This window comes from Toxotes jaculatrix, chromosome 20, assembly GCF_017976425.1.
Source record: "Toxotes jaculatrix isolate fToxJac2 chromosome 20, fToxJac2.pri, whole genome shotgun sequence".
Lineage (NCBI taxonomy): Eukaryota > Metazoa > Chordata > Actinopteri > Toxotidae > Toxotes > Toxotes jaculatrix.
This window is the reverse complement of record NC_054413.1, coordinates 46,394-69,164: the sequence shown is the minus strand read 5'-3', so window position 1 is coordinate 69,164 and position 22,771 is coordinate 46,394. Positions and strand designations below refer to the sequence as shown.

The following is a 22,771-nucleotide window of genomic DNA, read 5'->3' as shown; positions in this document are numbered from 1 at the left end:
CTGGTAAGTAAATCACACACACACACACACACACACACACACACACACACACACACACACACACACAGAAGATTGATTTTTTCAGCAGTCCAGTGTATAATAACATCATATTACTTCTTTGTTGTTGTTATGTAATGAAATGATTATTAATCACCAGTTCACCTACAGCCCGAGGCCTGAATATAATGTCTGTATATGATGTTTAATGGTTCACGTGACGATGAGTTTTAGGGCGGAGTCTAAAAAGGGTTAGAAACTTTATTGATCCCTGAGGAAACAGCAGTGAAACGATGTGTAGCAGCTGAAGTGAAAACACAAACAGTAAACAATCACAAATAAAATCAATACAAACAGCTGGCCCCGCAGCGTGCGTCATGACGTCACTGCTCCGCCGCCCTGCGGTGCCGTGGACTGAGTGATGACGTAGTAAAAAAAAAAGCCTTCGTTACCGGGAGGAAGAGGGCGAGCGTCCTGCACGAGGACAGGTAAAGATGATGGTTTGATTTACAGAGGAGGAGGGGGAATTATTGATCACTGATAGATCTGATTATCAGTTTGTTATCGATCTTTAGAGAGAGCGAGCATCATTTCTGCTTCATCACACTGCGGGTCCGTGTGTGTGTGTGTATGTGTGTGTGTGTTGCAGCGGGGTGTTTCCTGCTGCAGGACAAAGACTCGGACTCACCCTCACCGGGACATCATGTCTCCGTTAGACCGTTTAACGTGACTCTGTAAACGTGTGTCACGTGATTTCATCTCAAACATCTGTTTTTATTCCGGATTGCTGGAGTTTGATTTGATGACCGAGCCCCCCCCCCCCCCCCCCCAGGGAGATGTGGTCTGCTCCTTTGACCCACATCATCATCATCATCATCACTGTCGTCTGCTGTCAGTCCAAACCAGATTACATTAGATTGTCTCTCAGTCCTAATCTCCCTCTCTGACTCCCCCCCCCCCCCCCCCCCCCCCCGCTCGCCCCACCCTAGTTACCATGGTAACCCTTCACCTGACAGCTGGAGGGGTCAACAGATAATAACCAATGCGTTCAAATACCACTTGGAAATCTGAACTTTCTGTCTGACCGAAATCTTTTGAACAGATCAATAGAAATGATTCACACATTTGAGTTCAGATTAAAGTTGGAATAACAAGTCTCCTGTTTCCGACGGCACCTGAACACAGCATTTCCTTCACAGCCACTCGATCCCGTTCTCATGTCACGTCATTCATTCGGTAATCATGGCAACGCTCTTTCAGGTGAATCACCATGACAACAGAGCCAGGTGAGCCACAGGAGGCCCAGCCAAAAGAGGCAGAGTCTTTCCCCGAAGCCGCCGCCCACTCCACACCTAAACAGGTAAGAACACAAAGAAATAATCAATAAATGTAAACAATCTCTTTATAGATTGTCAATCAGGAATGTGAAATGTGACATCACTTCCTGTGTTCTCAGGGTGGGGACGGCGCGCCAACCCAAAGCCAGGCTCAGAGCTCATTTGCCGAGGATTCAGCCAGTCACCTGTCGTCGAGCAGTCGGATCGCTCGCTCTCCAGCCAGAAACCCACTGAGCTTCAGGACGATGCAGGCGAGAGTCACCCTGCTGGACGGCTCGCTCTTCACCTGCACTGTGGAGGTGAGACAGGTGGAGACGGGTCAGACAGGGTGAGACGGGTCAGACAGGGTGAGACAGGTGGAGACGGGTGAGACAGGTGGAGACGGGACAGACAGGTGGAGACGGGTCAGACAGGTGGAGACAGGAGCAAAATCTCCAAAAAAGTGACGCTTAGCAGAACTGCACCCTGAGGGACGATGACAATGATGAAGACGATGATAGTGACGATGATGATGGTGATGTTGACGATGACGATGGTGATGTTGACGATGATGATGGTGATGGCGAGCATGTGCAGTAAACGTCCGTTAAACGTTTCCTCTCCTGGTTTTAGAAGCGAGCTCGTGGTCTGCAGCTGTTTGAGAAGGTCTGTGAACACGTCAATCTGCTGGAGAAAGACTACTTCGCTTTGTCCTTCAGAGACGCCGACAACAATAAGGTCTGTCTCTTTACCTGTCTGTCTCTCTAACCTGTCTGTCTGAGCTCTGACCTTTGACCTTTGTCTTCTAGAACTGGTTGGATCCAGCAAAGGAGATGAAGAAGCAGGTCAGAGGTGAGTTTGTCCAACATCCACTGTCCAACAGTCTGTCCAACACTCTGTCCATCAGACTGTCCAGTTGGTTCAGGTTAACTGCTGTGTGAAATGATTCCCTCCTCTCCGTCTCTCAGGTGTCCCCTGGAACTTCTTCTTTAATGTAAAGTTTTACCCCCCTGACCCCGCCCAGCTGTCTGAGGACATCACCAGGTAGGTTCACTCACCTGTCAATTCAAGCTCAACATTGTCTCACATTTTCACCTGGTGTGCCCTTTACCCTGTCTGTCTGTCTGCAGATACTTCCTGTGTCTCCAGCTCAGACAGGATATAGTCTCTGGTCGCCTTCCTTGTTCGTTTGCGACTCACACCGTCCTCGGCTCCTACACCGTCCAGTCAGAGCTTGGAGACTACGACCCCGGTAAGGACAGTCCCCTGCTCTGCTGTAGCCTTTGGACATATGTTCACATGTGTCCTGACCACCTGTCTGTCTCTCTGTGTATTTCAGACGAGTGTGGCTCAGATTACGTCAGTGAACTTTGTTTTGCTCCCAATCAAACCAAAGAAATGGAGGAGAAGATCACGGAGCTGCACAGAAGCTACAGGTACAAACCTGAGGCCTGAAGCTCAAACAGAGAACGTGCATTTCCCAGCAGGCCGCAGGCTCAACAGCAGCACTTCAACATGTGACTGTGTTTCAGAGGAATGACACCTGCTGAGGCAGAGATGCACTTCCTGGAAAACGTAAAGAAGCTTTCTATGTACGGAGTCGACCTTCATCACGCGAAGGTAACACACACACACACACACACAGACACACACAGACACACACAGACACACACAAAGGCATCAGTCAGTGTGATGGATAAAACAGACCAAAACAGGATTTATTCCAGGTGTCACATTGTTGATGTTTTATGTTTGTTCATCTTAGTTTGAGTGTGTTGTGTGTGGTTTGTCGGTTGCTTCTTGTGTGGGTTTGATGGTTGTTGATGCTAAAGGTTTATTCGGCTTTAAATTCATGTGTAATTTTTATCCTGCTGGACCTTAACAAGCTTTAAAGGCTGGAAACCAGTTTATTCAGTATCAGCAGGTGGTGCATGTTTGAGTTTATATGATATATATCCATCTGTCAGGGTCGCGGGGAGGTGGAGCCTATCCCAGCTGACTATGGGGCGAGAGGCGGGGCCCTGGACTGGTCGCCGGCCAATCACAGGGCCGACATGTAGCTATATATATTTATTTAAATCAGTAGTGTCAATAAATTTATCTCTAAATGAAAATATAAAAGCAAAGAGCGCACAGTGGGAATGTGCTGCTGCTCTCTGCTCCACAACAATCTGATCAATCACCAGTATGTGACCCACTTCCTGTCCATGATCAATCACATCTGTGTGTTTGTATAACAGTAATGATTTTTCCATCATGGCTGGTTTTCATTGAGTTAGTGCCTCAGTAACACAGAGCAGTTTCATCTGGTTCTTGTTGGTCAGATCTGAGTCAGCAATAGGTCCAACTGGTCACCAGACAGGTCCAACTGGTCCCCACACAGGTCCAACTGGTCCACAGACAGGTCCAACTGGTCCCCAGACAGGTCCAACTGGTCCACAGAGACCTGGTCACAGATTGATCACACAACAATGGACCCAGAGGGTTAAAGTGTGAAAAGGGACCTAAGCATTGGACATTGGACACGGCTGGTAGACGCAGCAGTAGATCCTTCAGGGGGCTGAGGACAGAGGACAGTAGCGTTGCCTTTAATGCTTTGACAGGTTTCAGTCACAGTAGTAGAGCTAACACTGCTGTCTTTGAGTGGTGAGCTACATTTAGACCAGCTGTTCTTCTTTTCTATCTTTTTGTTTTGTCTGCCTGTCTGTCTGTCTGTCTGCCTGTCTGCCTGCATGTCTGTCTGAATGGATTAGATGGTAGGAAGCCGCTTTGATTGCTTGTCTCCAGCTAAGTCAGAGGTAAGACTGTTTCCTGTGTGTAGGTCTGTTTCTATGTGAGTGTTCATACAAACATCTTCATGTCCTTGTTGTGTTTCCTGTTGTTGGTTATTCAGAAACATTTTCACGTTAACCTCCCCCCCGCCCCGAACCTGAGCTCTTTAATCCACGAGTCATCAAACATGTTTGTTTGCAGTTTCTCAGTGGTTCATGTTTTATTGGAGCCAGTGTGATTTAACCCCCTGCTGTCTCACAGTGGTTCAAATGTCTCTTTTTATTCATTTGACCACTGTCAACTAAAGCCTCGGTGTTAGTGCAATAAAAGCATCACACAGTATAAACTAACACTAACTTTATACTTTCACAGAGGCAGTGTGATACAGAGCCTTTGGTTTTACTGTGATCTACAAAGAAAGTTTGTATGAAAGTTCACGTGACATAATTGTATCTTGCCAGTTTAGTATAAGCTTAAATCATTGATAACTTTGAACATGTGAATATCCTGTGGCTTTCTGCCTCAATCCAAACACATGCAGATCAGGGCATCGTTGACTCTAAATGACCTGCAGGTGTGTTCAGGTGTTTGCTCAAACCAGAATATCTTAAATATTATCTACATTTTAATGACATGCATTTCAAGTAAAATCACTTTGTGTGAATGATAATAATAATACACAGTAATATTACAAACATAATGATGTAAAATATAAAGTAAAACAATAAGAGTCCAAATGTAAAATAAGCAGCATGAGGTGTAAAGTCCTGTTGGAACATTGGTCCAGCTCAGTTACGGTGGGAGGAGGAAACAATCAAATTGCTGCACCTGCAAACGTTTCTCAGCAGATGATGCTCCATTCAGGGGATGTGGGATTTCACAGGCTTCACGTGCCCTGACTGAACATGCGTAAAGCTGCGACCTGCTGAAGCACTTCATACAGCACAAATTATCCAGAACAACAACAGTAATAATTGTATCGGCCTGGGAGTGAGTCAAGTCATCCTCTGACATGGATGACAAACGGTCCTAATATATAGTTGTATGTATTTAAAATGAGAGATTTATTTAATGAGGGTTGAAACAATTTCCCTCCAACATGAAGACCCACAGTCCTGCATTGTCCGTGGGGACGTGAATGCACCGTGAGAAACGTGAACGAGCAGACCGACAGCAGCGCACTTGCGTCCGCGGAGATCCAGCGTGCGGCGGATTCAGGTGAGACGGGCTTGATTTTTATTGAATTTTGTGAGTTTTAAAAGTCTGCAGCAGCTCTCAGCTCGACTGAAACGGTTTAGTTAACGTTAGTTTAACGGCTTGGTTCAGCAAACAGTCAGTTTAACCTCCGAGTTTAACCGAATAAAGTCGGTTTGTGGCGGGCGACACGAAGCAGGTGTGTCAGGTGCGTCTCTAACGAATTAAGCTTCTGCTGGAACCAGTTTAGACAAGTCTAGAAGAATTAGCCAAGAAACGCAGTTTAACGCTGAAGTGGTTTTTATTGTGAGCGACGCTGATATTCATCTCGTGCTCGCAGCGACTCTGAATGAGAAGCTGTTTCTAAAATGTTACAGTGAACGGCGCCAAACAGGGTTTCAAGGCGGGAGTTCAGGAGGTTGGGCTTAGTGGTTACGTTGAGTGCTAGCTTAGACAGGCAGTTAGCTCTTTGCTAAAGCATTGGCTGGGCTAGGCGGCTACATCCAGAGGCCTCCGGCTACCTCCAGCGTCCGTGTTTGTTTGCCAATGTTCGGATAGGTTTCTGTGACAGTATGGCTTGTTGTAGTGTAGACTGTACTAACCGACCGTCGAAGGAGTCTGTGTTACGGTTAGTAAATTTCTCACTATTTTACCTGGATGTTTGCGCTAATTAGCATGTATTAGCATATTTAGCCGCTAGCTTATGACTTCATTACCGGTCTCTGGTCGCTGCTGATACAGATAGAGGACCGGAGCAGCTAATGTTAGGAACGCTGCTTCGGTGTGTTCCGTGCTCTCAGAGTCCGTTTATCGTGTGAATACTAGGCTACAATTTTATTTGGTCTCATTTTTCTATTTAAAAAGTCCGACATTGCATGGACAGAGCAGCTCCGTCAGTAAGCGGCTGCTGTTGTTTGTGTGCTGCTGTAACTGTAGGTGGATAGTGGATGGAGGCAGCGGTGAAAGCCGGTAAATATTAAATATTTTAATATATTATCATTATTTTTATCATAATCCTGCAGCTCCACCTAAAACCTCTCTATCTGAAACAGTCATGTTTAAAACTTAGCAGCAACATTACGATGTTTTTAAGAGTAGTGTGCCACACAGTGAACCAGGTGAACACTGGTGACAGCTACACTCGTTATGTCACTTTAAGTGCAATAAAATCTACCTGCCGCTTAGCTTGTTAGCCTAGCTGATTAGCCTTAGGCTAGCTCGGTTGCTCCGAGCTAAGTGGGCGGGTTCTCGGCCGGCTGACCCATAGAGTAACCGCCTCTCCGCCAGATATGGAAAGTACACTCCCGCTAAAATCTAAAATGGCGCCGCTCCAATGCCCATGGTTTGGTCACAAAACCGACTCCCCGAAACCGATGGGTGACGTCACGGGTGCTACGTCCATGTTTTATACAGACTGTGGTTTAAGTGGAAGATATCTTGTTTGAATCAGAGCAACTTTATTTAAACCTAACTGGGTTTCAGTGAACACATGCTCTGCTGAGTCAGCTGTTCTTTAACCATAGCTAACAGTTTGTGAACTGATGTATGAAATGAATCAGGCTCAGCCTGAGTTCTCACTGCCTCCTTAAACAGGTTAAAGTTTCAGGGTTGAAACTTTGTACTGAAGTTTTTTGTTTGTTTTGATGGATGTTCTGTGACTGAGGCGGTAACATCTTTATCTGTTTTCCAGAGAATGAGCAGAAAAAGCTGAAACGAGGGAGCGGTAGGTTTTCCGTTGTTCTTGGTCTAAGTTCCATTATTGATTCATTTGCCAATTATTTGCCTGAAAAGTCTGACGTCTTTTTTTTTTTTTTCTGTTGGCTGTCCAACAGTCAAAAACTCCAAGATATTAGATTTATGGAAGATTCAGGAAATCTTCACTTTGGAGAAGCTAAATATTCAGTTTAGGTGTGTTTCTTAATGATTAATCAAAAAATTTTAAATCCATATTATTACAGATCAATGTAGAGTTTTTTTGTCAGTTTTTTTTTTTCCCGTAAAAGTTTTGTGTCTGTCCAGGGCTCCATCACTTTCTGTGCAGGTGGCTGAAGGTTTGCTCACACATTTAAGATTTAAGGTGGTACATACAGTTTGAGGTTTTTGTCTTGCAGGGCACGTGTCTCATGAGTCTTCAGGAGGATCCAGTCATGGTTTGGATGCCGTTGACCTTGGATCCCTCAGGTGATGAAAGCTGTTGTCTGGGCAGAAATTCAGGCAGAGCCTTTTACATCGACCCAGCGCTGATGACGAGGAGCTCAGGTAACTTTATGTATTCCAGAAAAAGGAGACATGAAATCAGCTGGGCAAAAAAAAAAAAACTAAACTAAACGATTTGAATCAATTGTCTAAATTCATGAGACTTTAACGAGGTCCACATTAATATCTCTGTTAACATTAACAGGCAGAGCTAAGATTAGAAGTATGAGGATGTGTGTTGTGATGTGATGTGTTGTTTGCCCTGTGCTACACCACACAATGCCTTCTTATTGTATCACATGGTATAACAGTAAAACACTGTGCAGACTGTGAATCACTGGTATTAGTGTATGTGTGAGCAGGGTGAAGTGTGGGTAATACTGAGGTGACACAGCAGCGAGCACAGAGAAAGCAGGAAACAGCTTTTCTGTAGCTGCAGTTTGTTTCTGCTGCTGTAACATGATGCTTGTGTTGCTTTGCTAAGAATGAATCTTTGTCATGTCGCTCTTCAGTGACATTGTTTTCTTCTCTCACTGCTCCAGAAGGTTTGTGAACATACTCTCAGTTCCAAAAGACACCGATAATTCATCCGTTCACTGGATTCAGTAAATAGTTGCTTCATTGAATTTATCATTGATATAAAAGTATGTAATCAGCAAAAAAACCTAGTCAGCAAGTGTCAGTGCAGTGTTTTCTCCAGCTCTGTAACTGGGAAGCTGTCACAGGAAGGACAGTCATTTAAAACAGCTGGTCAGAGCCTCAGGTCAGTTTCCCAGCAGGTGTGCCCACCTGTGCCGTCCTCTGAAAAGCTGCATCCAGGAAAACACACCCAACAAGGAAGAAGATAAAACCATCCATAAATTATAAATGACTGCTCATCACTTTGTACCTTTTTACATTTGTAATTTGTGTTGCAGGTGTGCGACAGCTGGGACAGCGCTTCACTCTGAACTGTTCCTCCAGAAACATGAAGCAGAATCAGTTCTGAGCAGCTGCCACTGGAAATATGTAAAGAACCAACTGTTCACCTCTGTATCTCAAAAACAAAAACAGGAAAGTTCTGTTGTTCAGTCTGATGTATTATTTCCAAGCAGCTGGGTCAGTATTGTTGTAACTGTTGCGTCGTGTTAGGTCTAATTTCAGTAGTTTCAGTAGAATATTCGGTTCTTGTCTTGGAGCTCGTAGTTGTCGTACTATGTGACGTGTGTTGGACTAAATTCTCCTGAGAGGAGTTTTAGAGTTGAATTCATCTGTTTTATCAAACTTGACTTTTTGGCGCAACAGTTGTACCGTATTGTAAAAGACTGCACCAGAGTACCTAATAAAGTGGACACTGAGTTTATTTCTGGTTATGATGGCAGATGGATCAGCATCGTTCCTTGAATGTTAAAGGAAGTTGCTCAGTTTTTTCAGTAGTGGCAGAAAAATCCTCATGAACCGGATTCACTGTTGGTTTCAGTGTTGGGCTCTGAGTCGTTGCTTCTGCTGAGTTCAGACTAAACATCACATTTGCTGTTTGACTTTCGACGTTCAAATAAAGTAATTCTGGTTTCACATCTTGTACAAAGTCCAGTGATATTAGGAAATATTTTCTTAGGTTCAGTACAACACACTGGATAAATAGTAGTTATTTATTTTTTATTTATTTGTTTATTTAACAGGGACAGTGCATAGCTCTCAGCCATGCCAGAGTTATCTACCAGCTAATTTTCATCTGTAGAAGAAATAATTTCATTTTTTAAATAATTAAATGGCTAACAGTTTATTGAACTGATTCTAACCCTGGAGTTTGTCAGAAAGGTGTGTGTAATATAATAAATCAAAATCAGCTTCGTCACATTAAAACGCTCAAGTCCAAAAGCTCTAAAACTGTGTTTTCATACATGTGAAATGTACATATGGTCCAAATTTGAATCATATCAAATGAGTTAAAACTGGAGAAATGCTGAAGTGTTCGGGGTTAACTGGAAAAATAAGGTGGCTGCAAAGGAAACTCTGCGTCCGAACCTGGAAAATAAAATTTATTTGCTTTATTATTTTTGGAAAAGTGAAATAATGTCCTGAGTTTTTTTGGGGGCAATTCTGGCTCCAGTGAAAGTGTTAGCCCTCACTAAGAACTTACAAAGTGGTGTCCACACAGTAATAAAGTGTGTGTGTGTGTGTGTGTGTGTGTGTGTGTGTGTGTGTGTGTGTGTGTGTGTGTGTGTAGGACTCGGAGGGCGTGGCCATCATGCTTGGTGTGTGCAGTAGTGGTCTGCTGGTCTACAGGGACAGATTGAGGATCAACAGATTCTCGTGGCCGAAGATCCTGAAGATTTCATACAAAAGAAACAACTTCTACATTAAGATTCGACCTGGAGAGGTGAGACGCCGGCACACACCTCAACACCACAGAAGAAAAGTTCAAAATTGAATTTCAAATTTAGTGATATTTGTCTCTCTCTCTTTGTCCAGTTTGACCAGTTTGAGTCTACGATTGGTTTCAAATTGTTGAACCACAGAGCGGCGAAGAGGCTGTGGAAGGTGTGTGTGGAGCATCACTCTTTCTTCAGGTCAGTTGTGGCGTGTTTTAGGTCGTGGTGTGACGTGTGATGTGTTTAAAGTCACGATGTGATCTGTCTCTCACAACCTCTACCACCGTCCCCCACCCACCCCTGATCTCTTTGTCTCTCAGGCTGTTGTCTCCAGAGGACCCTCCTAAGAAGTTTCTGTCTCTGGGTTCAAAGTTTCGGTACAGTGGTCGGACTCAGATTCAGAGTCGTAGAGCCAGCGCTCAGATCTCCAGACCTGCGCCGCATTTCCCACGATGCATCAGCAGGAGGAATATGCTGAGCCGCAGCCTTGACGGAGGTACTGATCCTCGTAGTACTGGTTCCAGGAGTAGTGGTGGTCCCAGTGGTGAAGGTACTTCACTGGGGTAATACTGGTGTTAGTAGAAGTATTAAAGGTCCCATCAGTAGTGCTGTTCTTGATAGGATTACTACTGGCCCCTTTGGTAGTAGTCCCAGTCTCAGTGGTGGTAGTAGTGGTTCTGACTCTTGTAGGTAGAGTTATCATACTGGTATTAGATCTGATCCCAGTTACAAAACTGCACTTAGTAGTAGCTGCAGTACCAGAAATGGTCAACCAGCTGTTCAGGTAAAGTAGCCTAGCTCTGCCCTTCATCACTTCTTTCTTGTACTTGTTGGTGACCTGAGTTTTTGATTGGTCCTCAGGCCTGAGGACCACGCCCACACCCTCTCTGATTGGCTCTCCAGCCAACACAGCTTCCCCCAAAGCCAACGGTGGTACACACACAGGTAGATGTCATTGCTGCTACAGTTGTACTGCAGCGCTGCTCTGTGATTGGCCACAGCTGTGAATGCTTCACTTCATTCAGCTTGTTGAGGAATGCTGCGTTTCTGTCCAATCAGCTCACAGCTCTGCTTCTGCTGATGTAGTTTCAGTTGGTGATGGGACAGGGTTTCAGGGTTTTATCTTCTGTTTTAGCTCCTCTCCTTTGTGTTGGACAGGAAGGAGGTGGCTGCACAGGGTTACCCTCTGAGGCATTATTAACATTATTACCATGGTTTCACTTGTTATTGTGAATGTTGTTAGCTGCGTCAGCTCTGTGACCCAAGATTTCCAAATCATTGTTGAAGATGTTTTAAAGAACAAAGATACACGGTGGTTGTAAGCATTTTGATTTGCTTGGTACTGTTACACACCAGATCCATCAAGTTCCTATATTATATATTTATCTCTTATAAATAAGGACAAACTGAGTCTTCAACCAAAGAATATATAATGTGCAAAGGCTCGGTGGTAGGTTAGTGTGTGACGTGGCACAGCTCAGTTTCAGCTTCTCTTTCAGTTAAAACATATGTTAAGTCTCCAGTTCCATTAATGCTGCTTTAGTCTGCTCCAGCTTCAGCATGATAATTCTCAGCTAGCTTCAAAAGTTGCTCTCCGGAGCAGATGGATAGAAAAGCTGTTCGAAGGTTCCTCAGCTGGAGCCTGAACAAAACTGTGAAAGGAAGCTATAAGATATCTCTGATCCCCTGAGGTGCAATAGAAAATTGCAGCCTAGTCCCTAGTCTCTGTGCAGGGGGTGGTGCAAATTACAGTGCAAAGGGCAATACTGAGCCTTGGGGCACCACTGTGGGCAGGCGATGGGATATGGGTGTTTTCCTTGTCATAACACATTGAAGTAACTGTCTTGAAGCCTTGTGACCTGTTGACTTTGGTCACCTGTGTCTCCTACCTGAGTCACTGGTTCAGACACCAGGACATTTTGACTGAGTGGGCAGTGGTTGGACAGTGAGTGGACATCAGACTGACTGCAGTGAGCACTGAGGAGATCAGAAACCTTCACATTCAACAGGAAATACACGGACTGATCTGTGTTTACGTTTGACTGGAATACAAGCTGGACACCAGAACCACTCATCACTCATTCACACCTGGAGTCATGTGACTCTGAGCTGTCACATGACAGCCAGGTGGGCTGACTACCCACACATGACTGTCCAGGTAGGAACAAGTGTGCAGAACTGTCAGAACAGAACTGTCAATCAAACTCCACTGACTTTTACTTCACCTAGTTTTACTGTAAAGAGTTAAATCGTACATGATCTCGATGGACACGTCCCTGCAAACATACCTCAAAGGAATAAATATGACAGCATGTGACATACATGACGGGACAGAGGAAACCGTCTTCTCAGCACGGAGCACAGAGTCCAGTCCCTCCCCCCTCAAACTGGCTGACTTTCACATATAGCTTTGTTAGCATTGTTAGCATTGCTTGTGTCCTGGTTAACAAGCAGTGTGATGCTCCTGTGCATGCGCCTGGGCTCTGATTGGCTGCGTGTGCCGTTGCAGACGAGCAACCCGTCTGTTGCCGTTGGCAACAAGCTGCAAGTCATGCTTTGCTGCTGATGAACATGAGGAAGGACTCGCTGACTGCATCACAGCAGTCGCTGTGGTAACTGTTGCTGCAGCTGGCTGAAGGTTGCTATGGTTACCATCCCGGAGGGTGCTGATGCTGTGTGTGTGTGTGTGTGTGTGTGTGTGTGTGTGTGTGTGTGTGTGTGTGTGTGTGTGTGTGTGTGTGTGTGTGTGTGTGTGTGTGTGTGTGTAGATATGGGCTCAGGGCTGTACGCAGCATCTAAAGCCATCGCTGTCAGTGACCTCATCACCATGGTAACACCTGAGAAGAGGACAGAGGAAAGGAGGGAGGAGCAAGGTAAGCAAACAAGAAACTAGAGAAGGCACAATAAATCAGCTGACTCAAACTGAAACAACTGACTCCTTGTCTCCTCTTTTTGTCCTCTGTCTCCTAGATGAGGATGTGCTCGTGGTGGAGGAGGTGATGGAGGTAGACAGGGAGGAAGAGCAGCAGCAAGAGGAGGAAGAGGACACCAGAGTGACAGAGATTTCTCAGCAGAGTCCTCCGACTCATCAGAAGCAGGACACCAAGGTAACAAACTCGTGTCCATGTGTCTCACCTGTTCGTCTCACCCTCGCAGACTTCATATTAACGTTGAGTTTGTGTTTAGACTGAGCTGACTGATACAGCTGTGGACGGAGATCTGACAGCTTCTGAGGTACATCTGTACACTGACTGTACAGTTACTAAGACTGTGTGCACAACATTAACCTGACTGTCTTTCTGTCTGTCTGCCTCTCTACCTGTCTGTCTCTCTCTGACAGTCTGATCAGGATGAAGATTTGAAAACTCAGGTAAGTTAGATTTAATTATTCTTAATGTTGTCCTGTTCTCTCCTCACACAGACTGTGTTCATCTGTCCTCTCACCTTTGTGTCTTCAGGACACGTTGGGGAGTCCTGAGGAGATGCAGAAACCTCAGAGCACCATCAGCGCTCTCAGACGCTCCTTTTTAGAGGGGGGAGGAGGAGGGGGGGGGGTGACAGAGTGGGACAAACGCCTGGCCTCCTCACCTCTACGAGGGGTTGATGACTCCCCAATGATTGAACCTCTGGAGCCGGATGAGGTGAGGACAAAGAAACAGAGGACATTCAGTCTGAAGTGCAGTATCACATCCTGTTGTTTGCTGGTAAACATTCTGTCTCTGTCTGTCTCTCTCAGCCCCTCCCATTGGACAGCAGCTCCACTGAGGTAGGTCGACTAAGCTGACATCACAACACAAAGATATTGAAAACACCGAACATGTTCCACATTTTTCAAAACGTATAAAATAATCTGTGAATGAAAATGGCTTTTTCCCCCCCCCACAAACAAGTTCAATAAAGTTGTTTCAGATTGTTGAAGTAACAGAAGCATCTCCTCATCGACTGCAAACGTCAGAATCTGTGCGTCTGTAGAAACTGGTGCTTTGTAAAGTTGAACATCTTGACAGCAGATGTTTCCTGCTCTGCTGTAAAGTCTGTTTGTGACCTGTAGGCTTCAAGTTTCCACATCACACTGGATCCTGATTGACTCCAAACAGGTGTGATGTCATAAATCCTGCAGGTACATCCAGGTGTTAAACTGTGATTTAGGGTGAGAACAGAGGAACACAAGCAAACACGTTTCCATTCAACAGATTTACCAAGGAGGTAGTTCAGAGAAAGGATTTGATCTCACAGCTCTGAAACAGGTCATCAACACCTGCTGGTCAGACTGTTCACAGACGGTGAGCTGAGGCTGAAAGCTACACTGAGGTGTGTTTGTGATCATGTGCTGAATATGGTGATAAACAGTGTAATCACTCAGTAACTGCACATCTGGATCTGAAACACTGGAGTCCGTTAGTCATTCAGTTTCAGTAGAACTGAATGAGCCAGAGCAGACGTTCATTTATTGGGAGCGTGAAGTCACCGTACCTGTACTCACCTCACCTCTGCTCCTCACCTGTCACCTTGTTTGATGTTACTCACCTGTGCGCTCCAGGAGGGCATGGTCATAAACCCAGCTCCCACTCAGCCAATCAAAGAGAAGAGCTACACTGTGGGGCAGAGTTACGACACCACCTCGGGCTGGATTGTCACCATGACGACCAGAGATGACAGTTCAGATGTCACCATGACAACGAGTACTGGTATGGGCCGGCACGTCCGAGTCATCCCACTGTCTACTGCTGATGAAGTCATCACAGGGGGACCGCTGATCACGATTCGTGAGGTGATGACGCCAACCTCGCCGTTGGAGCCACCGCTTGGCATCTCCGGCGTCATCAGTGATGTCATCAGTGAGACCAGAGGACACGGTGCTGGGGCGCTGGACCTTGGAGGCGGCTCCGTCTCTGTGATGTCACCTCTTGCTCCCTTCCTCTGTCCGAAATCACCGGTGGACGAGCTGAACCTAAGCCCCGCCCCGAGCAGAAAGTCGCCTTCCATGACCAGAGTGGTATGCTGATTGACTGGTTGGTGGTCAGCATGGAAACCAGCATGAGGAGCAAACACAGTGACCTTCTCTGTTAACCCTGAAACAAAGTGTGGCTGAATGCTGGCTCACCTGAGCCTGTTCAAACTAAGCACCTCAGCTCTGAGAAACTGCTGAGACCTGATGGACAAGGTGGATGTAAGGTCAGGTGTGTGGGTTAGGTTAGTCAGGGCTTTGATGTCATGCTGAGATGATGCAGAAATACGGTTTTAATCAAGTTTCATCAGTCAGATCAGTGACAGGGAAACTACAATCACGGCCACTCCTCCTCCCAGAGCTGACAGGTTCTGCTGTTTGGACTGTTTTCTCCTGGAGTGAGTCCAGCAGGAGGCAGTGTGGAGCTGCAGTGAGTCCAGCAGGGGGTGGTGTGGAGCTGCAGTGAGTTCAGTGAGTCCAGCAGGGGGTGGTGTGGAGCTGCAGTGAGTCCAGCAGGAGGTGGTGTGGAGCTGCAGTGAGTTCAGTGATTCCAGCAGGTGGTGGTGTGGAGCTGCAGTGAGTTCAGTGAGTCCACAGGAGGCGGTGTGGAGCTGCAGTGAGTTCAGTAAGTCCAGCAGGAGGCGGTGTGGAGCTGCAGTGAGTTCAGTGAGTCCAGCAGGGGGTGGTGTGGAGCTGCAGTGAGTCCAGCAGGAGGCGGTGTGGAGCTGCAGTGAGTCCAGCAGGAGGTGGTGTGGAGCTGCAGTGAGTTCAGTGATTCCAGCAGGAGGCGGTGGGGAGCTGCTGTGAGTTCAGTGAGTCCAGCAGGGGGTGGTGTGGAGCTGCAGTGAGTTCAGTGAGTCCAGCAGGAGGCGGTGTGGAGCTGCAGTGAGTTCAGTGAGTCCACAGGAGGCGGTGTGGAGCTGCAGTGAGTTCAGTGAGTCCACAGGAGGCGGTGTGGAGCTGCAGTGAGTTCAGTGAGTCCACAGGAGGCGGTGTGGAGCTGCAGTGAGTTCAGTGATTCCAGCAGGAGGTGGTGTGGAGCTGCAGTGAGTTCAGTGAGTCCAGCAGGGGGCGGTGTGGAGCTGCAGTGAGTTCAGTGAGTCCAGCAGGGGGCGGTGTGGAGTTGCTGTGAGTTCAGTGAGTCCAGCAGGAGGCGGTGTGGAGCTGCAGTGAGTTCAGTGAGTCCAGCAGGGGGTGGTGTGGAGCTGCAGTGAGTCCAGCAGGGGGTGGTGTGGAGCTGCAGTGAGTTCAGTGAGTCCACAGGAGGCGGTGTGGAGCTGCAGTGAGTTCAGTGAGTCCACAGGAGGCGGTGTGGAGCTGCAGTGAGTTCAGTGAGTCCACAGGAGGTGGTGTGGAGCTGCAGTGAGTCCAGCAGGAGGCGGTGTGGAGCTGCAGTGTTCAGTTTAAACTCTCCTCAGCTTCTCCTTTCACCTCCTCACAGAAACCATTTTGTTTTTCTGATCAAAATGGAGCACAGGAAGCAGCTGATTTTTGTTCTTATTGGTTTATTTAGCTGTTGTTCATTGGCAGTTTTTATTTGGCAGCCGGGGGGTGGGGCTTTTTCACTCTTCACTTCCTTTGATTAGTTACTTTGGTTTTTTGCTGCTTTTCACTTCGCTGGAATCAGAAAACATCAGAATTAAAAAAAACAACAACAAACTTTCAGTTTTAGTCGTAGCTCCGTAACATTTAAACCTGTCAGGGTGTATAACGCTTTATGGTCAGTGTTTGTTTTGTAGTTTTGTTGCTTTGTTTCATCACTTCCTGAATGTGTGTATTTGTTTGTGTGTTCAGAGTCCTGTACTACGAAGCAGGACCTGTGGTTAGCCAGATAACTTCAGGTTTAACTCAGAGTTACGATGGTGGTTCACTTCTTAATGCAGCAGCTAACCTGCTCCAGATCAGGTTAACTTCAGAAGATCAGATCAAAACCTGTCAACAGCCCAAACTACTGACCAATCAGATCACTGGAAACACTGAGTAATCTTTCCTACAGGATCCTGACAGGGACAAAAGAGCATCAGTCTCTCTGTAGGTGAGGGGATGGTTTTTCCTGTTGGAGGTTTCCATACAGAGGGAGAGTCTCTCTGAATAACTCCATCAGGAATATTCCAGCTTCATCTGAACACAGAGTCTTTAACGGGACAGAATTCCCTCTGATGCTTCGATCACAAACATGATCCACGCACTGATCAATATTTCATCTGATCACAAATGAACATGCCAGATGTGATGATCACATTCAGGTGTGTGTTGAACTTGCTTCATGGTACAGGTCTCTAGTCCTTCTGTCTCAGTTTATCTCTGCTGTCCGTGTGTAGAGGAACGTCTCTGCCTGTCTGTTCGCAGTATAAAGTATAACAGACGTTTGATGCATCATGTGTTTATTATTAATTGCAAACATGGAAAACATGCTCACCAGCAAACACTGGTTAGTAATTACAGATGAATTACTAATGAATCATTGCCCCACCCCCTTGTATAATGCACCATTTGGCCCCGCCCCTGCATGGCTGCAGCCTGTCAGGTTCTTCTGAGAATCTGTTTTTATTATTCTTCATTATATTAGTGAAAAATCAGAGCTAACATTTGAAGACCTGAAGTTTCCACCTCTTGTCTCTCTCACGTGTGTGTGTGTGTGTGTGTGCGTGTGCGTGTGCGTGTGTGTGTGTGTGTGTGCGTGTATGTGTGCGCACAGCCCAAACCCACATTTGATGAAATGTCTCCTGAACTGACGGCTCTGCTGAAGTCAGCCAGAGAACAAAAGACTGTCAGAGAACACAACCTGCTGAAGGTGCCTGTCTGTCTGTGTGTCTGTCTCTGCCTGTCTGCCTGTCTCTGTCTGTCTCTGTCTGTGTGTCTGTCTGTCTCTGTCTGCCTGTCTGTGTGTCTGTCTCTGTCTGCCTGTCTGTGTGTGTCTCTGTCTGCCTGTCTGTGTCTGTCTGCCTGTCTGTCTGCCAGAAGACAAACTGGTTTGCTTATGATGAGGAAACAGGACAGAGATGTGCATTAGCATCATAACAATGATCAGAGTTTTGTGTTATGTCTGTAAAAATCTTGTCCTGGTTTAATGAATCCAGGATTACTCTGATAGAAACCTGGATTACTCTGATAGAGACCTGGACAGTGAGCCCTGCAGACACCATGTTTCTGGGTTTGGGGTTTTCTCTGTGGTGTTGTTTCCAGCTGCAGGCGCAGCTGCAGGCAGACGATCAGCTTCTGTTAAACATGGTATATAACACAGTCCAACAGCTGGAATCTCCAGCTAGATTTTTTTCTACATTGTGAAACGTCGTGCTGCAGCGCTGCGATGTTTAGCTGAGGAAACGTCTCGTTCACAGCTTATCTGTGGAACGCCGTCGCACCGAGATGCATTTCAGACTTATTCAGATTCTCGTGTTAAATCATGAATCTGTGTAAACGTGTTTCATGGGTGAGTGTGATGTTTGTGTGATGTGATGCTGACTCAGAGCTACAGTCACACCTGTTAGAACTCCCGCACCTGTGCATCTCATGTTCTCCTTTATCTTCACTTCCTCTCTCAGACCTCGGAGAAGGTGGAGACGCTGCTCTTGACGACGGATTCACGTGACCGGGACCAGCCAATGGCAGACCAGCCTCAGGTAGCAGTAGGAAGTGCTGTAGGCCCAACTTCCCCTTCCCCAGGGGCCGGCATGACGCATGCTGATGATGTCACAGAGGGATGGGCCCGCGATGATGACAGTAACAATGTCAATGATGCAAACAGGGTTAATAGTCCAACAGACAAGCATGAGGTCGGTGATGATGTCAGCGATGATGAGCCGTGCAGCCAGGTTAGCGATGACGATGCTAGCGAGGCTAGTGAAGATACTATCAGTGTGTTAGCGCAGGCAGCAGTGGAGGAGGCCATGGAGGCTGCAGTCAGACAGGCTCAGAGCCCAGACGCTAATGATCTGTCTCAGCGTTACCATGACGACGGGGACTCTGATGACTCAGAGGAAGACAGGGGAGGGTGGAGGTCCCCTCCCCATTTTTTACCTCACCCGACCTCAAGGTGCTCCCCCTGCTTGACCAATCAGACGCAGCCGTTCGACCACAGTGACGACGACGATGATGAATCCAAACCTCAGCGGGAGGTAACACCTGGGTCTGATATGTTACCCATCAGTGACTCCCGCCCCAGCAAAACCTGTCCCAGTGACCCCCGCTTCTGTGACCCCAGTGAAACCAGTAAAATCTACCCCAGTGACTCCTCTCCCAGTTTCCCCAGTGAAACAGCTTCTGTGACTAGTCTTCATATTAAAGGGAGAAAGTTTCCATCTGTTGTTATAAGTTTACAGTTTAGGAAAGAATTTTACATTTTCTTGGGTCTGAATATTTTTAATTCTTCCTCTGTGGATGTTTCAGGAGGTCCCAGTGATGAGGAAGACTCTCACATATGAAGCTCCAGGGGTGAGGACATCTTATTTCTAACATAAGAGATGAGCATCACTAACTTTCACTACAGTATGAATAAATTAAACATTATGAATGGTCCCTTTAAAAAGATTATTCACTGGTTCAGTTTGTAGTTTGTTGAATATCTGTAGGAAAATTAACTACGAGAAAATAAAAATTCACCTGAAAATTTTAGATTTTGTGACTGATTTCTTTTTCTGTGATAATCAGCTCATAATGGTACAGATGACAGTTTAAGCACTTAAACAGATAGCACTTTTAATTTCGTTGTACTTTCTTTGTGTAATGACAATAAATGGATTCTATTCTATTCTTTAAAACACCTGCTCCAGCTTCTGTTTCATGGCCACGATCATGTCAGTAACAAATCACTGAGTCTTGATGTAATGACTCATATTAACGTTCTCACTGCCGTTCATGTATTTGTGTTTTTCAGAGCCAGGTGGACTCTGATCCTCCTGCAGGTCTACTGCTAAGTTCCCAGACTTTCACCTCGGAGACGTCCAACACCACCACCACCACTCACATCACCAAGGTAACACAGATTACCATGGTAATTCACCTCACTTTGGTAACGCTCATCAGCGATTTACATCTTCACTGTCTCTGTTTCAGACAGTGAAGATGTGATTTTTGTGGGATATGACAGAAACTGGAGGAGTAGAAACATCGCAGCGTAAGAACCAGTGAGGATGTTTCCTTAGGTTCCAATGTCTAAATTTCTCTCTGTGTCTCTTTATCCTCAGATGGTAAAAGGAGGAATTTCAGAAACCAGGATCGAGAAAAGAATTGTAATTTCTGGAGACACAGAAATCGACCACGACCAGGTAACTGCCTTAAGTTGATCTGAATTTCAGCCAGATCGGTTGTTGTTTGTCAAGCAGTTTGAGGGACGTCGATCAGTGATCTGACTCCGGGACTCCTGTCTGCAGAGAAGGCAGCTCTATATTCTTTGTATCTTCCAGACGTTTGTGGCTATTTTTTTCTTACTGATTCCTGATAATTGTGAAGTTGAAAAAGTGTTGTTTCTTTTCTCTCTTGCCGTCGGTACGTCGCACAATGTCTGCCCAGTTTGACACATCATGAAAAACTTATTTAACGGCCTTAAAATTCCACCGACGGGCCGTCATGCTGTTTCTCGGACATTTCTGTGTTTAATCGTACCTACATAACTACTACATTTAAGGTGATGCACATTCAGCACAGCACAAGCTGAAAGTCTTATCTACTCAGAGATATAAACATTTACAAGATACAACAAATATACATCTTCTAAAAAAACATCAAAGTAATAATGTCGACACTTATTGTTTTTATTTTTCCTCTGCTCACCCTGTGGCTCCAGCTCTCATAGCAACAACAAAAAAAAAAAAAAGGTCTTTTGTCCGGAAATTTCCGAAGAATCACGTCCAGTGGAAAAATACAGTCAAACACAGGATTTTAGGTCCATAAATGATCAAAAGCTTCAGTCGTATTGTTCCAGTTTGAAAATATATCCCACTATTTCTCCTTCGTTTCTTCGTTTTGTCGCCTTGTTGAAAGTTGATGGGCGTTTTTGGCAAATTTTGCAGGAATGTTAAGGGTTTAAAAAGACTAAGAGGACCGGCGAAAACCTCAGACCTCCATTAATCCGGGACAGACCTGGACCTGGTTTGACCCAGAACAGATGTGTGGATATGAGGTGTACCTGCTTCCTGGTCTGTCCTGGGTTAGTCCAAACCTGGACCAGGTCTGATCCCTGTGTCTCTCTTGAAGGCTCTGGCAGCGGCGCTCAGTGAGGCGCGCCGACAGCACCCTGAGCTGTCTGTCACACGAGTCGTTGTCCATAAAGAAACTGAAGTCTCTCCTGATCATGTGATTGATTGACATCACAGGTAACAGAAAGGGTCCGGCCCCACCCCTACAGGTGAAGGCCTCGGGCTGGATGCAGATTGGCTGATTGCTGCCTGGCAGCACTCATTTAGTTTGCATGTGTCACGCAGGTGTTTGTCAAAGAACAAACGAATCCATCGGGAACTTACAGCAGTCTTTACCCACAAACCCACGAAAAGACGACACACTGCGAAACTGTCCATCACTGCTACGCTAACGCGCTGTTAATGTTACTCACTGTTCTTTCAAGTGTGAAATCATTTGAGTCTGGCCCCGCCCCCTGCAGCAGCACTGGGTCAGGCTCACATTCTGGGCCATGTTCTGGTTCTGATGGTGGATTCACATCTGCTTTGAAGCTTGCTGTGCTATGTTAACATGCTAATTAGCATGGGCATGTAGTTCTTCAAGCTAGCTTTGCATGATCTCAGGGCTAACTGTGGACTGATGGGAAAATGTTTTTCCCTCCTGTGGCCACGTTCAGTTTAGCTTTGAAAAATCGAGCTCACTGATTGGTCCGACATCACGGCCGACGGCGAGTGGACGATTTTCAAAGTGAAAACATGCATTGTTTTGTTGTATTAATAAATGTGTCCACCAGAGGGCGACTTTCTTTGAATCTCAGTAGACGAGTTCTCATGTTCAACATCTGTCTCTTTTCAGGACTGAATCTTGAAGCCTCTGCTGCATTATGGGAGTTATAGTCCAGACAACAGCGCCAACAAAAACAGTTTGCAGGGGTGATATACACACACACACATACATATATGCATGTCCACTTTATCCACACACACACACACACACACACACACAGAGCACCTGTCTGTCTGACAGGGCTGGGGCCAGTTAGCGTCAGTTAGCATTAGCTTGAAAATATGTCTCTGACATTCACACATTTCACAGAGAATGATTTCTGTATGTAACGGAATAAAAACGTGAGACAGACGGGGTGCTGCTGTGATGCCCTCACTTCGTTTCTATAGCAACCAGACAACCAGAGTTGGTCGACCTCATGTGACCCATCCCCACCAAACCTCACCCACACATCTACCTGACTCCCTGGCAGGTTAAAGCAGACATCTGATTGGCTGGTCAACTAACTCAGGTGTGTTTGTTTCTGATTGTATGATGGACAGCTTTATGAATCATTCAGCAAATAGTTTGCATCACACCTGACAGATCTGTGATCACCTGACTTCACTCCTGACTCTTACCTTCCTCACGTGTAAGGAACTGGATCTTTTATTTTGACAGACTGATATAAACTGTTTCCTGTCTGAAATGTAAAATAGCATGGATGCTAGTTACTGCTCATTATTTAGCAGCTAAAATTCAGCACTGTAATTACCCATAATGCAATAGTAATGTGCCATTCTTTCACCTTTGAATCCCCTGTTATTAACTGTTTCTCTCATCTGTCTATGCATTTCTTTATTTATTGAAGTTACCCTTTGACCCCTCCCCCTGGCGTCAGATCACACTCACCGTGTTTTACTTTATGACGAACACTCTGTGACTTTACCCACTGAACTGAAATAAAATGATTAACAACCTGACTTTGTGTTTCTCGCTGAGTTAAACTCCAGCAGAACTTTCTGTCCTCGGTAAGTTTGTCTCAGAAAATCTTCTTGTTGTGTCTTCTTCTTCTTCTGCAGCGGTCTAATGGCAGCAGCGACTCCACCAGC

The 22,771-nt window shown here is 45.9% G+C and overlaps 1 protein-coding gene across 5 annotated transcripts; it reads left to right on the top strand.

Moving 5' to 3' along the window:
* Positions 1-416: 416 nt before the first annotated feature.
* Positions 417-22,639, top strand: epb41l3a (erythrocyte membrane protein band 4.1-like 3a). 5 transcript variants are annotated; one of them, XM_041066252.1, is made up of 26 exons: positions 417-485; positions 1,258-1,357; positions 1,454-1,633; positions 1,947-2,051; positions 2,123-2,165; positions 2,282-2,357; positions 2,444-2,565; positions 2,653-2,749; positions 2,846-2,933; positions 9,685-9,837; positions 9,930-10,027; positions 10,150-10,325; positions 10,691-10,774; positions 12,598-12,702; positions 12,800-12,936; positions 13,016-13,063; positions 13,170-13,199; positions 13,288-13,470; positions 13,566-13,595; positions 17,476-17,571; positions 18,323-18,400; positions 19,167-19,211; positions 19,654-19,752; positions 19,964-20,044; positions 20,973-21,091; positions 21,750-22,639. In XM_041066252.1, exons 2-25 carry the CDS (start codon positions 1,268-1,270, stop codon positions 21,081-21,083), a joined length of 2,355 nt encoding a protein of 784 aa, XP_040922186.1. In that variant the 5' UTR covers positions 417-485; positions 1,258-1,267; the 3' UTR covers positions 21,084-21,091; positions 21,750-22,639. The 5 variants fall into 5 exon arrangements, with proteins under 5 accessions (XP_040922186.1, XP_040922184.1, XP_040922185.1 ...); XM_041066250.1 differs by having other exon boundaries at positions 18,323-18,895; XM_041066251.1 differs by lacking the exon at positions 10,691-10,774 and having other exon boundaries at positions 18,323-18,895.
* The last annotated feature ends 132 nt before the right edge of the window (positions 22,640-22,771 follow it).

Excerpts from the sequence above, each read along its gene's own strand:
- epb41l3a (XM_041066250.1), top strand. The coding sequence starts at position 1,268 with ATGACAACAGAGCCAGGTGAGCCACAGGAGGCCCAGCCAAAAGAGGCA. Across the intron at positions 1,634-1,946 it reads TCTTCACCTGCACTGTGGAG|AAGCGAGCTCGTGGTCTGCA; the intron begins GTGAGACAGGTG and ends TCCTGGTTTTAG. Across the intron at positions 2,934-9,684 it reads TCGACCTTCATCACGCGAAG|GACTCGGAGGGCGTGGCCAT; the intron begins GTAACACACACA and ends GTGTGTGTGTAG.